This window comes from Thalia democratica, chromosome 5 (assembly GCF_965202585.1).
Source record: "Thalia democratica chromosome 5, ktThaDemo2.hap1.1, whole genome shotgun sequence".
In the NCBI taxonomy this organism is placed as follows: Eukaryota; Metazoa; Chordata; class Thaliacea; order Salpida; family Salpidae; genus Thalia; species Thalia democratica.
The window spans coordinates 77,254,490-77,271,517 of record NC_139169.1 but is presented as its reverse complement, the minus strand read 5'-3'; the positions used below and the strand labels follow the sequence as shown (position 1 = coordinate 77,271,517).

The 17,028-nt window shown below is 25.6% G+C and overlaps 1 protein-coding gene across 1 annotated transcript; it reads right to left on the bottom strand.

Annotated features, from left to right (window-relative positions):
• Nucleotides 1-3,985, bottom strand: LOC145836927 (Golgi-associated plant pathogenesis-related protein 1-like). Its single transcript, XM_082944697.1, has 4 exons — nucleotides 3,976-3,985; nucleotides 3,628-3,817; nucleotides 2,968-3,146; nucleotides 1-191 (listed from the first exon to the last, which is right to left on the bottom strand). The coding sequence occupies exons 1-4, from the start codon at nucleotides 3,983-3,985 to the stop codon at nucleotides 1-3; spliced, it is 570 nt and encodes a 189-aa protein (XP_082800823.1).
• Nucleotides 3,986-17,028: the final 13,043 nt, after the last annotated feature.

Here is a 17,028-nt window from a genome sequence, read left to right as displayed (position 1 = left end):
CTAGGTGGCGGTGGCGTACTGTGGAGACTTTACCGCTTTCACCACGTTCACCTTGAATAGATCGGGTTTCAGCGCCTTCACGCTGCCTTGTGGCGCGATCCTGCAGACGGCGAACATGACCCCTGCGCTGTCGTACGCCACCCCGACCCCCATCAGGGTTGAAGATTTCCACACCAGCTGGGTGAAGTTACCTAATTATATAAAGAAGTTTTAAATTATATAAAGTACTTTCCACAATGCATTTTAATTATAAATATTATTATCATGTTTAAGTTAGTGCACTTAGGTCAACATATTGCAATTGGTGTTTTGTTAATTTGTTCTTTGTATAATACTGCTGAACACAATGCAATTTTTTTATATAAATTTTTTATACATTACTAGCAAATTTCAAATGATATAAAGTCTTACAATGCAATTGTTATTTATTAGTATTACTATCATACTTGAAAATATTTTAACTTGATACACTTCTGTCTTCCTCTGATATTTGTAAATTTATTCTTTGTGTAATAATTAAAAACAATGCAAAAATATTTTATAGTTTATCAAATTTTTACTAGCAAATGTTGAAAATTTGTGTTTTTAATAACAAAACCGCTAATGTAACATAGTCATTTATAATCAGTATTTTTCTTATTGTCATCATTTTTTCCTTTTTATTTTTCAAAACAACTGAAATAGTAACTTGTTTTTGAACTTGATGTTTACTTTTTAAACTGTTGCAATAAAAAAGAAACCACATAAAAAGTTTTAAACTGTATAAAAAATACATATGAGTAATAAACTATAAAGGGTATTGATTATATAATATTCAATGAAACATTAAGCTTATATCAATCATTAAAGAATTAAACTAAAAATGATAATTTGCTTGCTATGTTGGTTAGCCTGTTGATATTAACTTTAGTATTGAACATGTTAAAATTCATAACTACTTGTTTAGAAAATTAAAACAAATTTTTTAAATGTTTTAAGTTTTGAAAAAAAATATTATAACAAAACATAGTAATGAGCTGTAATTTTATAGCAAACATATTTTTGCTAGTGTAAAGCAATAAGTTTACTGCAATATTTATTTATTTTTATACAATACATATCGCTAATCTAATTCCAAAGCTTTAAATTAATAAGTTTAATTTTAACAGCTTTAAAACATTTTGACATATTTATACAATTTTTTAGTATAATAAATTATTACATTAACTAGGTTTAAGATGTGTATAAGAAGTAAATGCAATTAAATCTTCATAGAATTTGAATTATACTTAGTTTTAGTGATACTTATCATAAATTTATTGTTTATTGAATTATTATACAAATTTATAAAATTTTATATATTTTTGATCTGGCAAAATGTACATAAGTAATTTTTTTTTGAAAGTTTTATAATTTTTGATCTGTATATTTATAACAAAGCTTATAACTTTTTAAACACTTTATAACATTGTATACAAACACAAGAAAAAGTTTTGAACTTATGTAAACTTAGTACTAAAAGTAGTGTAAAAAAATTTGTCAAAATTACATATTATACTGTACAGGTTTTATAGCAAAAAACTATAAGAAAAAAACTTAACATTTTTTATTTAAATTAAGGTGAAAAAAGTTGAAAGTAAACTGTCAGTTTAGTTGTATAAAATTAAATGTATTTGTATAAAATATATGGATAAGCGTAACTAACACAATAGATAGAATATCAAAAAAATAAACATTAAAACTTCTATACTAAGAATAACTTTATATTTTAAGTATAAAACTTAAGCTCTAAAAAAGTAGATAAGAAATGAATGTTTTTTTTTTTAATTATATATAGATTTTATATAAAGTTAATTAATAAGATATATAGTTGCTTTGGTAAAAACAAAAAAAACACATGATTGTTATGTGATAAGATAAGTGTAATACCAATAACAACTTATCACTAATTTCCATATATATTTAATATTGAAAAAAAATACAATTTTTGAGCTAGCGAACAAAATAAAAACACTTGAAAATTATTTTTAATAAAAACTTATGTTATGTGATAAAATACTTTAGGTAAATAAAATTAAAATTATTAAACTAAAATAAAAAACAAAGGGGGAATAAAAATTTGCAAATTAGATTTTATTAGCTTTTTTATTTTGAAACTTAATCAGAGACACAAGTATTTAAACTTAAATTTTTATACAGCGATTGTTAATGGCTTTATCTTACTTAAACTGTGAAAGAATTTGATAGGTCAGGTTAATGACAACAAAATAAGCTAACTAATAAAAGATGTTTAATAAACTGGTAATAAAATAAGTTGAACTAGAAATACAGCTTAGACTATATAAAATTTTATATTTTTTTATGATAAAAACTATTAAGTTTAGAATTATATAAATTTGAAATCTGAGAAAACACTTAGCTTATAAATAACTTATTTTTTCTAAAAATTAGGCTTCACCACATAAAATAGATGATATAATAATAGCTATGTAGTATAAGACTAGATAAGCTTACAAACAAGTACTCCAAAAAAACACTTTTAATTAATAATATGTTTCTATTTTGGTGATAAAATTAAACATTTTTTGTTTGAGAAGTCATAATTACTGATGTTTAAATTAATACATTTTTAAAGCTAATTTATACAACTTATGGTGGTGTGACTGATATCCTGTTAGTTTATCTGATATCCTGTTTATTTTAAGTTCTAAAAGTTTTCTATGTTTTTTCAAGTTAAAAATTACACTTTTGACTGTGGGTCTGGTATACTTTTGGTTTAACACATTTTAAGTTTTAAAATAATATATTAATTAAACACTCACGGTGGTGGGCCTCATATCCAGGGCCATATCAAATTTTAAATTCTAATTTTTTTTATGATTTTTAAAGTTAAATTTTATTAATTAGTTACTCTTTTGACTATGAGTCTGATATTATGTTTATAGATATACACATTATAAGTTTTTATTTTTTTAATTAAACACTCACGGTGGTGGGCCTCGTATCCGGGTCGGTCAAAGTTGTAATGCCCCATTTCTTTGTACCACTCCTCCAAAATGGTCCAGGGGGACTTGTTCACGTAGCAGGTGAACAGGCAGTCGCCAAAATAGTCCTCCTTGTCTTTCGAGTACTCCAACTTGCCATACGTGGTCAGTAAGCTGGCGTACCTGTAAAATCAGCTTGTATGATAGAAATGTTTTATTTACAAACATTTTGTTTTTAGTCTAGGTTTACTTTTGGTAGATATTAAGTTTACACATGATTTAAGGAAAACATTAAAATTTGTGTTAAAAACAAAAACTGTATTCATAACAGTATAACTACTATTAAAGATTTATTACAATTAATTAATTTATCACAATTAAGAAAATATAGTTTGTTTGTAGTTACTATAAACGTTTTTTTGTTTAAAATGTTAAATTACTTGTGTTTACAAGAGCTATAAACTTCTAATGACTATTAAGTTAACGTAGAACAAAAACAAAATACTTCATTACTACATATGGCTTAACTTTATATAAGTTTTTTAAACCAATTTTGCTAAAAGCATAGCTATTAGCTACAGGAAAAACTTATAAACAAAAAGTCAATCAAAATATTTTAGAATGGATCACTTTATAAAGTTCTGAAATACAAGTTTTATCAAACCTCTTAGCTTCCAGGCAAAGCTCTTCACTCAAGGACAGGGGTTGAGACTCATGGAGGGATCTGTAGTAATTAACTGCATCCTGCATGGTTTTCTTGAACTCCTTCTCACTGATCATGGGAGCGGCAGGACCTGCTTGCTGGGCGATTGTCAATCTCGGTTTCTCTGGTTGTTGGCTCATTTTTTTCTTACCTGTTTAAAATTGTTGTGATTGAATACATTTAAAATAATAAAAGCACAAAACATTAAAAAAACTTTTGAAGCTCTAGTTTGAGCTATTCTGATTGACTCATATTTTTCCTAACTGGATAACTTTTTTGTTAAACTAAATAATATTTTTTTAAACACACCATATGACATAATATCTACTAATATATGTACATGTATATAATAAGCTTTTTATAAAATCTATACACTGTTAATGACTTTTTTAAGGTTTTTTTAAGGAAGTAAACATTAAAAATTTCTGCTAGCAAATGTTTTTTTGTGTTTTATGTATTTACTACTATGTGAGTAATTTCTGAGTTTTGTTGTACTAATAGCAGCAAATTATTTAAAAAACTAAACAGCAAGTAAATTTTTTGTAAATAGTTTTGAATAAAAAAAAGTTATTTTGAAACTTAATCTTTATAAATTAATAATTTATTTAATATTTTTTATACCGCTATGGGTATATTTTACCTTAAAATAGTTCTGAAGTACATTTTTAGCGGTGCATAATCGTTGAATGAAGCTTCTAATTGAAGTAAAAAAAAAACTGTACTTCGATAACTAAATAAATAAAAAGTTACTAAATTGACAAAGCACCTTAAAATGGTAAATAACAAAAAAACCAAAACTTTATAATTGTCAAGCCGGTAAATAATCAAAACTAGATTTATCTGTATGTAAATTTCGAGTGTTATGAAACGCTATATACAATGCTTTTATGTTAATTAATTAATTATATTAATATTAATATATCAATATTAATCAATGTAATATTGAACACATTTGCTTCACTTTTTAAGTGTTTTTTATTACTACAAGTTATAGAACTACTAATTATTTTTTGCTAGTAAAAAGCTATAAATAAACTGTTAATGTATAAAAATATGACATTTCTTAACGTCAGATAACATTTTCTATGATAATTGTGGTCAACCCAGTAGTTAACAGTTTCGTTTGATTAGATTAACGAAAATAAAACATTACTGCTTTTAAAACAGTTTTTGCTTTGCTGAACTTAGTTTAAACTTTAGTTAATATCTTTTGATTAGATAATAAAAAATTAAACTCTATTTTTTGTAAAAGTTCACTGCTTGTCGTTGGAAACTTATACTAGAAACTAAACATAAAATTTGAAGTAGTAAAATTATGACATATAGTCTTTCATTAAAAACAACAAGATTTGAAACTATAAGAGTAATAAATAATCAATGTAAAGCCTTCAATAAATTAATCAAAAACACAGTTAAAGGAAAAAAAATAATTTAGCTAAACAGAAACGGTTTATAACCAAGTTCTTTTTGTTTTCACAATTTTAATTTTTAAACAATATTGGAATAGCTAACAAATATTTCTAGCTTGTGTTCTGTTTGTTACCAATAAAAGCTACAATAACTTTTTTTTAATTTAAATAAAACTACTTTACTTTTTTAGTTTTCCCAAGACCACTTACCTGCATTATTTTTTTACCATTGCCTGAGCATATTAAACTATCGTTGTTTAAAAATAAACAACTAATTATGTTTCATTTTTGTTCATGACGTAAGTTTAGTAAGATGATTTAGCCCTAATAACATTGCCTCCTTTAAGTAAACATTATTAATTAGTTGTATTAAAAAAAAAATTAAACAGACTAAAAAATGTTTTGGTGTACTATTATTAGCTACTCATATCGCAACAGATTTCTATAACTCATCTAAAAATAGTAAAAAAAAAATACAAATAAGTTGACGTTAATTTATCAGCTGTATAACTTAATCAGACGAATTGTGTTTAAAAATATATTGATCTTGCTTACACAACAAATCACTTTTATTTGTTTAGTTGTCATGTGCATAGTAGCTAATAAGTTTATGTTCGTTTTTTTTTTATTTCGTATAAAACGAGTGTTGAACCGAATGAGTTTTTATTAACTTTCTTTTTTTTAATGTTTTATATTAAGTTTAACATTGTTAAACTTTAGTGCGGCATTGCTTTCGTCTTCAGGTATTTTTCAGATATATGTGAGAAAGAGATTAAAGTAGTTAAAGAATTATGTTATTTTAATAAATACAGTGTACTGTACTATTATTAGTAACTCGTTTCATAAAACTGTCACACAAAATGTTCAAACGAAACAATTAAAAGTAACGTAGATAAATAAATACAAACTGACGCAAAAATGTTCCTCTCTGGTGAATTATTAACTTGATATCGCGTGCTTTCAGCATTGTTTGTTTTAAAATACATGACAAAACATAATGTTGAGCCCGAATGTGTATCAGTATTCTTTTGTGTTAATGTATTAATGTACGCCTATTGTGGTATGCTTATGTTTGTGTACAGCCTTTTTAAGTGAAAGCTCACTTTGTTATTATTTCTTTTAGTATAAAAAATAAAGTAAGATGATTTAAAGTTAACTACATTCAAAAGTGTTTTAGACTGTTTATAATTAAATTTGGTTTTATTTCTTTTTTAAAAAAACTAAGAATGATCAAGAAAGATTTTACCTCTGAGCTATTTATACACTTGTAATAAATATTACAGAGTGAAGGTATGTATACTTTGTTTAAGTGACTTCGTAGTTTACTTACACATCTCTTTTTTTTACTTTTGGATTTCCATCATAAAATATGAGTGTCAAACTTGAGGTTACTTAATTTGTTATAATGTTATAGTTTTATGTTTGTAATACTTACATTAATTTTAATAACAAAAATAGTTGTAATTATAAGTATAAATTTTAGTGCATAAGCTATATATATATGACTTCACAGATAAATATTCAAAAGCGGTCATTTGCAATATATTATAACTTAAAAACCCGGAACTGAAGCAAAACAAGAAAGCAGTTGTTTTGCGAAAAAGAATCAAACTTATTGAGTAAGCTTTAAAAATGAGTAGAATCAATTTCGAGTGTTATGTTATTGAACCTAACAATTTTGCTCTTATTTCAGAATATTCAAAGCAGTTTATTATTTATTCAGATAAATTTTAAAAACGTTCACCAACAAAAATAGCAACAAACAAAAACAGTATTATATTTTTTCTAAAAAACTCAAAATGAATGTCCGGCTCTCGCTGACTCTGATGTCCCTCGTCGCCCTCGCAGGAGCAAGCATCCACACGGAGAAGGTGGCGTCCGAAGAAGAACGGTTGATCGAGGAGTACTACAAACTATCCCTGAACAGGGAAACAACCCACGTCGAGTCTCTCAACAGGGAAATACCCTACGTCGAAGACGCGTTCAGCGGTTCGGGGTCCGGGTTCGAACCGACGACCGCCCGAATCACGACCACCGAGACGCCAACCTGCAGGTCGAACCCCGAGTTTTGTGACGTCACAACAGAGTACTGCAAGACGAAGGAGGACGGTGGTTACGGGTGCGTGTGCCTGCCCGGGTACAACGATCTGAATGGTACTTGCGCAGAAGGTAATTAGAAATAAAAGCAAATTATATAAAAGTAAAATTTTTTATCGTACTTAGATTTTGTGTAAGTTGTATTTCATGCAATTAAACAGTGTGCCTGCCCGGGTACAACGATCTCAACGGGACTTGTGCTGAAGGTAGTAAAAATAAATATAAACTTTATTTTATTTGATTTTATTAAATAGTGTGCATGCCAGGGTACAATGAAGATATAAATGAAATTATAAAAATTTTTTTTATCATACTTTCAATTTTTGAATAAAAGTCTTATTTGAACGGGACTTGCGCTAAAGGTAATAAAAATAAACGCATATGCACAAATTGTAATTATATTTGTTATAAAATTGGTCAAATTAATTTTGTTATAAAATTGGTCAAATTAATTTTGTTATAAAATTGGTCGGTACATGCGCTGAAGGTAGTAAGAAATAAAACTGACATTTTAATCAGTTTTATTAAATGTGTGAATGCCCGGGTATAATGGTGTCAATGGGACTTGCTCAAATTTAATGAAATGTTTATTTGTTTGCTAACTAAACCATAAGTAATATATTAGTTTGAATTTTATATTTACGTATATAAAGTTGTTCAAGTTTTTAAACGCTGTTTAGATAAAATATTGATTTGCGCTGAAAGTAATAAGAATAACAAACTACTTTTATTTGTTTTGGTTTTATCATTAAGAAACATCTTTACTGCTTTTAACTTAATTAATTTTTAGGATTGTAAACAAATAGTTTTTGCTCTGAAAGTTAAAATATTTAAAAAATTCTGCATTTGTTAAATTTTCTTTTGTACAAATACTATGAGTTTCAACAGAATTTGCTCTTGAAATAATGAAAGTATAAAGCTTTTGGGTTAAGTTGTAAAAGCTTACTTTTGTTTGCATTAGTTTTTAAGATGTACGCATTTTAGATGAACTAAAAACTTTGGTCTGGAGAAATTTTATGCTAATCGTTAATTTCTAAGAAACAAAATTTAAGATTAAAATTATTATTTTTTAAATGTTAACAATCAAAAATGCTTTCGATAATTTTTAGGCCTAATAAAACAGCATATAAAATAAAATACCACACTAAGTTTTATATTAGTTTATGTAAGTTATTATAAGAGTCATTTTGCTTGCTACAGTGTATAGATTGATTTCAAGTACACCAATGTTGAACAAATTTTCTATTTCATAAGCATTTTTAAAGTAAAAGTATCAATAAGTTTATATAAAAATATACTATATATCAAACTTAATTAACAGTGTGATTATTAAGTACAACATTTATTATACTTGTTGGTAGATTACTTGTACATTTAAATTTAGATAAACTATATTATTAATATTTAACAAGGTCGAAATCTTTTTTCTTACTGAAACCAATAATAAATTGAATAGTCAACTTTCACTTTTATTATTATTTAAATTTAAATAGAGTAATGAGATTAGTTAAACTACTTTAAAATAAGTACAAAAACGAAACAACAAGTGTTTTACTAAAAAATATGTTAATATAACTATTTATAATAAAATATATTACTAAACTTTTCTGTATATTTTTTAGAACATCAAAAATAAATAAACAAAACAGAATACTGAGTCGAAACATAAACAAAACATTTCAAAACTTTTAAAATGTTTTAATAAATCCAAGCTGTTTTATTGTGTTTTGTAGTAAAAACAACTAGTATAAAAAAAAAAATAAAATGTAAAAGTTATCCTCAAAATCACTAACGAAAATTTTTCTAGTAAAACAATTTGGGGGGCAATTTGTGTTTGAGACTACAACTGTTTATGACGTAAGAACTGCAGAAGAAGATCAACTTGAAACAGACGTTAAAACTTTTGTGAGTTTTAAACAGTTTTTAAAACTAATATTTCACTAATTTTTAACTTAGATAGTTATAAGAAATTTAAACATTTATTTGAAGCATATAAAGTAACAATATTCTCGACTAAACGAACCTTTTTTTAAAACATTGTCTTGTATACAGTACGTTCGTTTAAGTAAAAAAAAATAACAGTGAATTAAAACTTTTATTTAGTTATTTATCACTTTTATTTATCACTTTATCAATTTAGTAATTTATCACTTTTAGTTGTTCGTACAACTTTGACATTCCCACTTTTTAAAAATTTATACAAACAAAAAATCCTTAACACATTCGACCAAAATTTTTTGTGACTAAATTCCGTTAGTTTGCCTAAATAGCTTAAAGTAGGGGTCGGCAGCCTTATATTAGTCGTGGGCCACACTTTGTAAAAAAAAAATTCATCGGGCTGAATTATTTTTAAATACTTGTAAGAATTACCAGAAAAAATCTTTTTTTATCCAAAAATAGGATAAAATAAGCATTAGTAGAGTACTAGTAATGAGTAATTATCAAATTGTGACAGTAGTTGTAGGCTTTTATTACAGTTTTTTTTTTCTTATTACTTTTTTAAATATATATGTTTTGAGCTGAATAGTACTTCGCAAACTACAAATTTTAACTTTGAGGGCTGCATTTGGCCCGCGGGCCGCATTTTGCCAACCCCTGGCCTAAAATAATCTACAAATTTCAAGTAACTTCCGTTACTTGGTACTACTGTAATCTACTTGCTAGTTTTAATAAACACACGCAATTTCAGCTAATTTAAGCTTTAAACGAAGATGAATAGATTAAATATCAAAAACATTTATTTTTTCAGCTTGACGAAACTTATGAAGACACAAGTGGATACGATCACTCTGACGTAACTTGTACGTCACAATCACGCGGCGGATATTTGTGCGATTACGTTAGCTTTTTCAATGCGGAAGAGTTCAAAGATGCTGGTTTGAATCAAACAGTTGTGGAGGAAGAATTCAAGGGTGCCGTAAATGATACAGTAAGATGCAAAATGTTGTTGACGTTCGTTTATAGCTTTTTTATTAATGAGTCGGTGCTTAGAAAGTATTAGATATGATAATGTAAGTTAACTTAAACAAACCTTTATTTTTAAACAGGCTCCGATAACTAAAGTACCAGGGGTAGAACTTAATATAGAAGAAACTATAGAAAAAATTGGAGGTTAAACTATGCTCTTTACGCTTTTTATTTGCCTAAAACTTAAAACAAACTTTATATAATGCAATAATGTAGTTTTGTAAACCTTAACTCAAAGAGTCTTTAAAAAACGCATATTTACACAGATTCAATTCGTTATTGTTAATCTGAATTTAGCAAAATACTTATTATACTTTAGTTATTGATCCTGCAAAACTGTGTGGAGACAGCTGTGATACTTCATCAACTAACTGTGATCTCATCAGCGATGGAGACTACATTTGTGTGTGCAAGGAAAAATTCAGCCCGATAGACGGAACAAAAGCTACTTGCGCAAGTTAGTTTTAAAAACAATGAAAAAAAAATTAGATTAGCATACTAGAAAAGGATATTTAAAAAAGTTTTTATTTTTATTTTTATAAAATTTATCTTGTCTATATTTACACCCAGTTAGTGTATACATGTATAATTTATTAAACTAGCTACTTTAGTTTTCAACTTTGTGGTAACACTATTATTCAAGTTTTACTTTGCTTTTTAATTTTTGTTCTCAAAGATTAGTTCAGCAAACAAGCCTGAAAACAAAAGTATTCTTGTCTGTTTCTATATAAAGAAGTTTACTTTGTTTTGTTTTAAGTATGAGTAGTTCTGATTTTTTTTTTTAAGTTTTAATTCATTAGTTGTGTTTAAATATTTATATCTTTTTATTATCTATAATTGACAGTAGTTTTAAATAACAAAAAAAATCAGACAAATGTCTTGCTAATAACTTTAGCTTTATTTAGTTAAAGTTGCTATTTTTAAAATTAATTAAAACACAATTGACATCTTAAAAAAGTAAAACTTACTAATTCATAAACATAAATTTATTACAAAATAAAACAGACCATTTATAAACATACAGAACAAAGGTGTTTTTTTCTTTCAATAAGTCATTAGTCAAATAAACAACTTAACAAAAATGGTATTATTTTTAGTGACTAATCAGAAACTTAGCGTCTAAACACTTAAACAAAGTATGTTGTTAAAAAAAACAACTTACCGTTAAATAGTTAAATAAGTAAAAAATACAATGATTTTTTCACAAATTCATCATAAATTGATAAATGTTTTCACAGAGAAACGATGTACAAGTAATTATGATTGCAACGATCCGTTTGGTACTTGCAATTCTGGTGCTGATAATGGAGTAGGTGTTTGCGAGTGTATGACTCTTTTCAACGGAGAAAACTGTGAAGATCGTTAGTTTTTTACAAATTTTTGGTATATCTAATTAATTTTCAATGTGTTACTAAACTTTTACTGTTTGAACTTTCGAAATAATAATTTTCTAATTTTAGAGGATGGAAGTTTAAAAAACTTAAAGCAAAAAAATAAAACGAAACAAGTAGTAAAAAGTATGACACGTAAGCACGAACTTTCTAAAGTAAAACTTTATATTTTTACTTAGCTCTTTTTCACACACTTTTTCTTCAGAAACTGTTTTTTACAAACTTTGAAAACACCTCTAATACTTCAGAATGTTTGTTCAAATTCGTGAAAATTAAAACTTTAGTACATAAATTTTAAACCTGCTAAACGCACCTATATTATTTCAGCTTGGCTGTTCATATTCGTGATAGTCATGGGATTCATTGTTTGGGTTGGACTTGTGGTTCTACTGTGGTGGTGTTGCTCTGGAAAGAACAACAAGAAGAAGAAATACAAGAAGCACACTAACGAAGCAGAAGACATCTCCTTGGACAACCTATCAAGGGTTTGTTTGTATTCGATTAGTTTCTTATTAAATGAAGGTACTATTTTTACTTAGTAATACTCATTAAATTTTTGGTTTAAATACAACTTTTGTTGTGCTTCAATTTTGGATCAGAAATAAACATGTAAGCACTTTTGGATAACTACGCACTTTTGTACTGTATTTAAAGTGCGCACTGAAGCGGAAGATTGAAGTTTAGATCTGTACTGTTTCATTTTAATACTAATATGTTGTTTTATACTTCGCAATTTTACTTGATATTTTTAACTTAAAATAGACCAGCTGTACGATTACTGAAACTTTTTCTTTATCTACTTAGGGTCTATTTTGCATGTTTTTAGTGATTAATATTATGTTCTCCCTTTAATACTACTATTATATTAATTTCAATAAACTTTTAATGCTTTTTATTTTTATTATAATAACTATAGAATGTGCCCGTGAAAAGTTCAATCTACCGAACTCTTACAGTTTTTGTTGTTTGTTAAACATTAGTGTTGTGTTAATAAACAAAATACTTTTCCAAGTACTACACTTTTGAAAACTCGAACTATAAGTGTAAGGTATATTGTTTTTATTGAAAATGTTGTTACTTGTTCCAGATAATTAGTTTTTAGTTATTTAATACTCAAATATTTTAAACATATTTAATTGTAAAACAAGTTCATGTAAATACATATTGCATTTTTGTGTAACATTAAACGACTATGCGAGCTATAAGTGAAAAATATAAACTAAATATATAAAAGTCATAGAGTAATTGGTTATAACTATTTCTTTAAAATTTAAATTGAAAATACAGTAGTTTTACTTAAGCTAGTTTTAGTACATACCTTTCTTATAGTTTTTATTACTTTGGAAAAAAGCTAAGTTCAGCAAAAAGAATGTAAAGAATTTCAAGTCGAAAAAAGTATCCAAGTTTCTTAAATACGTTTACTTTTTAAAAAGTGCTATTTTTGTAATTTGCAAACTTTTGTTTGGGTTTCGCAACAAATATGATGTGTTAGGCAGGAGAAAATAACTGAAAAATGCTGTTTCGAAGTCCTACCTTTAAAGTAAACAAAAAAAAAACTTGGACAAACACTTATGATAGTGTATTCGCGTTTTTTGTTAAACAACTTATAATAACTTTTGTGTGAAATTTACTTGCTTTTTAACGTTAGCTGTATGGAATCGAACCTCAGTTTAGAAAATAGTGATCGCTTTTTTTAATTCTGGGCAATTTTTAACTTTATATATGTATACTTGAAACACTTAAGACATTTCAGTTTATCTTAAATTGTTTTTTTTTTTAATTTTACTGTTTATTAGAAAATATAGTTATTCACACATAAGAATAAAATTTGTTTTCAATAGAAATAAGATACTTAAAGATGTATTTATAACAACTTATTTTCGAAAATTTGTTTCGTATCTAGATACGAGCATTTTAAAACTTTGAAATATTTATTATTTACATACTTCTCAATATTGTGCATGTAACAGAAATTGGTTAAATATTTTAAACATTAATATAGATAATACGCTTTCTATAACTTCATTTATTTACCACAAAATTTTATAACTACAATGGACACAAAAAATTTCAACACAATATTTAAAACACTGATCTAAAAACTTAATCAAAAATTTTAAAAGCTATAAACTGTGAACCGTTTACAAATAATTTAAGAATGACTTATAAAACTCTTTTGAAAAAAAATGAGAGAAATAACATTCTGCAAATCAAAAACTCTCCAATAAGTTATAAAAGCTTACAAACATAAAATATATCGAGCAATACAAGTTCTCTCAAAAGTACTAAAAACACTTTTTTATTAACAACTGTTTTTATGCTCTCTAGACTTTAAAAGTTTTCTAATGTGTCATCAAAACTTATGAGGATTAAAGAATATTAAGATATACAAAATATCTCCATCACTAAAAAAGATATAAGTTTTAAACTATTTCGCACAAAAAGCATTTTTGAGTACAAAATGAAAAAGTATAATACTTTATGCTAAATTTTAAAACACCTAACAGAAATCTTCCCTCGACAATTACAAGTACACCAGCCCAAGAAGCTTGAACGACATCCCTGAAACGGGACTCCGTGCTCAATTGCCCCCTCTAGTGATCAATCAACAACAAAACGGCGGTTATGTTAGTATTGATACCAAAATAAAAACATTTAAATTTTTTTAAAAATAACTATGCCTTTTAAATCTAAGTTTGCTTAAATCTTAAGTACGATCATAATTACAACTGCTGATATTATAATACAAGAAAAATAAGAATACAAGCATTGAGTTTTATATTCTGTTTTAGTGCATTAAAAAATGGTACGTATGAAAACAATAAGAATCTCTTTTAAAACTCAATCTGAAATACTTTTTTGAGTGTAACTGTTTATCTGTAATCTTTAAAACATTAAACTTTCAAAATCTTTACTCAAAAAAGAAGTTCCAATTAAAACTTTTAGATAAATTTAGACCAGTAAATTTATAACGTTTTAGTTTTCTTTACTTTTGTAATATTAACAGACATCATCAGTATAAACATCAGAAAAAAACGTTGAAAACGAAAAGTAACAAATAAAAGAACACTTTTTAGTAAATAGTAGTGTTGCATGATAGCATGTTTGTAATAAAAGTTAAAAAACAGCTTTATTGTAGAAAATAATCAAACAATCTAATTTGCACAATCTTAATTGTTCTTATTTTTCAGAAAAATCAAGCGTACAGTCGGGCTTACGACAGTTCATACAGTGGTGTATAAGATTTTGCTTACAAAAAATAATTTTTCACCTATTGTTTGAGTATATCAATTTTTAAAAGTATATACTTTGGCTTTATTAATTGTTACATTTTAAAAACAAAATTTAAATAAATATAAACATTTTTTTAATTAAAATCAAACAAAGTTTTTTTTTGTATTCTTACTTCATAAAAATGTTTAATTTTTAATGGACTGTAGGTAATTGTGTTTGTTTGTAGAAAACTTTATTGACATAGCTAAATTTTTTAAATCAAGGTCAACAACATTTAAGTGAGTTTTTACTGTATTTGCTATTTGATTCGTTAAAAATTAAAAGAGCTATAAACTTTCAGTTGCATGCATTTTTCGATTAAGTAAATTTAAAACAGTTTTTATTTGAAACGTTTTTTTTTTTAACTAATGTTTTGTTTTTAATAAATCTTATTATTTGTAAAACAAAAAAGTAACAAGTAAATAGTGCTAAAATACTACTTATGAGAATTTATTTATGTTTAATAAAACAAAAAGTATTAAGAATCTGTTAAAAAACATTCAGTTTATTAGTTAAAAATATGAGATAAAAAAATGTTTTTTATAAACCAAAATGTTTTTGACCTTAAGCCAAATATTTGTATTAGCTTTAAATGGAAAAAGTTATAAATAAAGTATTTATCTTTGATAAGAAATGACAGTTAAATTGTTTTAATTTAGTTTACTTAGTTTATCAATTTTTCTGAAGAGTGTTTATATATGATTAAACAGAAAATATTGTACTTTGTTAACTTGAAAAACGATAAAGTTTTTTTCGTAAAATAAATTCAGTAATTGACATAACTCGTAAAAATATTGTAAAACTTGTTTTCGGTAGAGAAATTTTTGTACTGATGAAAAAATTATTTTACAGTCTAAGTAAAACAAATTTTTCTTAAGTATTAAATATTTTTGTGTTTTTGTTTCACAGTTAAGTTATTAATAAATACTTTTTACCATTATTTATTCTAATTACTTTGATAAAAAAATTAACTTTATAAGTATTAGTCAAAACTACTTATTACGTTAAAAACTTCATATTCAGCTAGTTACTTTTGTAGCAGTACTACATTTTGACTAGTCTAATGTTAGTTAGTGTTTTAAAATTAGCTAAATAATTGCTTTAAAATTCATTTTTTGAAAGTTCTAAGTATTTAAAACTAGTAACTTGTACAAAGATAAACGATTGTTAAAAAAGTCATTATGTTAAACATTAAATCTAATTTAAACTGTACTAAGTATCTTTTTAAACTTTAAGTATTCTTTTTTATTTTTTTACTTTAAACAAAAAATTAATTTAATCAAAACACGTTTAAATTATTCAAAACTGCTTTTAAAGGGTTTAGCAAACTACAGCCCGTCAAGGAAAGTGTTTAGTTCGGAACTTGTCTAAAAGCAACTTGTGCAAAACAACCTAAATACATTTTGTAATAAATCTAGGAGCATGCTGTGAATTTAATTTTAAGAAAGTAATAAACTATAAGTAAATTAAACTTAAAATTATTTATTTAAAGGCTATTTCCGGTACAAATATACAAAATAAAAACTGTTGCAGATAAAGTCCAATATCTAAGAATGTTTATTTCTACCATAAGAAAGTATTATCTTGTTTTAAATGTTATGTGTAAAATACTAAAAGGTAAACTAAGTTTAAATCTTAAACTTGTCTTCTCATGTAAAAAGCAGTCACGTAGGTTAACTACCCTTTTCTGGCTGATCAAAAAACTTAAACACCAAGTACTGAAAAATGTTATGTTTTTAAGGTATTTTTAATATCTTTGAATTCGAAATTCTATTTTAAGTAAAAACATCCTTAAGCTCAGCGACTTTTTTATATCCTAGTAAAAGTTTACAATTTCTAAAAGATTAATTAAAAATTAGGTTTTTCTTGTTTTCATTAGTACAAAAATTAAACATTTTTTATATAATACATAACAAACTTTTACTACACCTTATAAACATTAACTTAGTTTTTTGGTAGAATTCAACGTGAATTTTTTAAACATAAACTATTTAGTAACATAAATCATACATATTTATGTTCTTATTTGGTGCAAGTTAAAGCACAACAACTGTAAGAAAAATTTAATACAAACAATGTTAAAATTTGATTGAAGCTTTATATAGTTGTAAATATACAAACACATGTATAATTAGTTTTAATAAACAGTGTTAAAAAGTTGGCGAGTATAACTTAAGCACAATCTAATTAAAACAAGCCTTAAAAAAAGATAGATATTGTTTGTA

Excerpts from the sequence above, each read along its gene's own strand:
- LOC145836927 (XM_082944697.1), bottom strand. Across the intron at positions 3,147-3,627 it reads CTTTGCCTGGAAGCTAAGAG|GTACGCCAGCTTACTGACCA; the intron begins GTTTGATAAAAC and ends CTGATTTTACAG. Across the intron at positions 192-2,967 it reads CGGATACGAGGCCCACCACC|GTAACTTCACCCAGCTGGTG; the intron begins GTGAGTGTTTAA and ends TTATATAATTAG.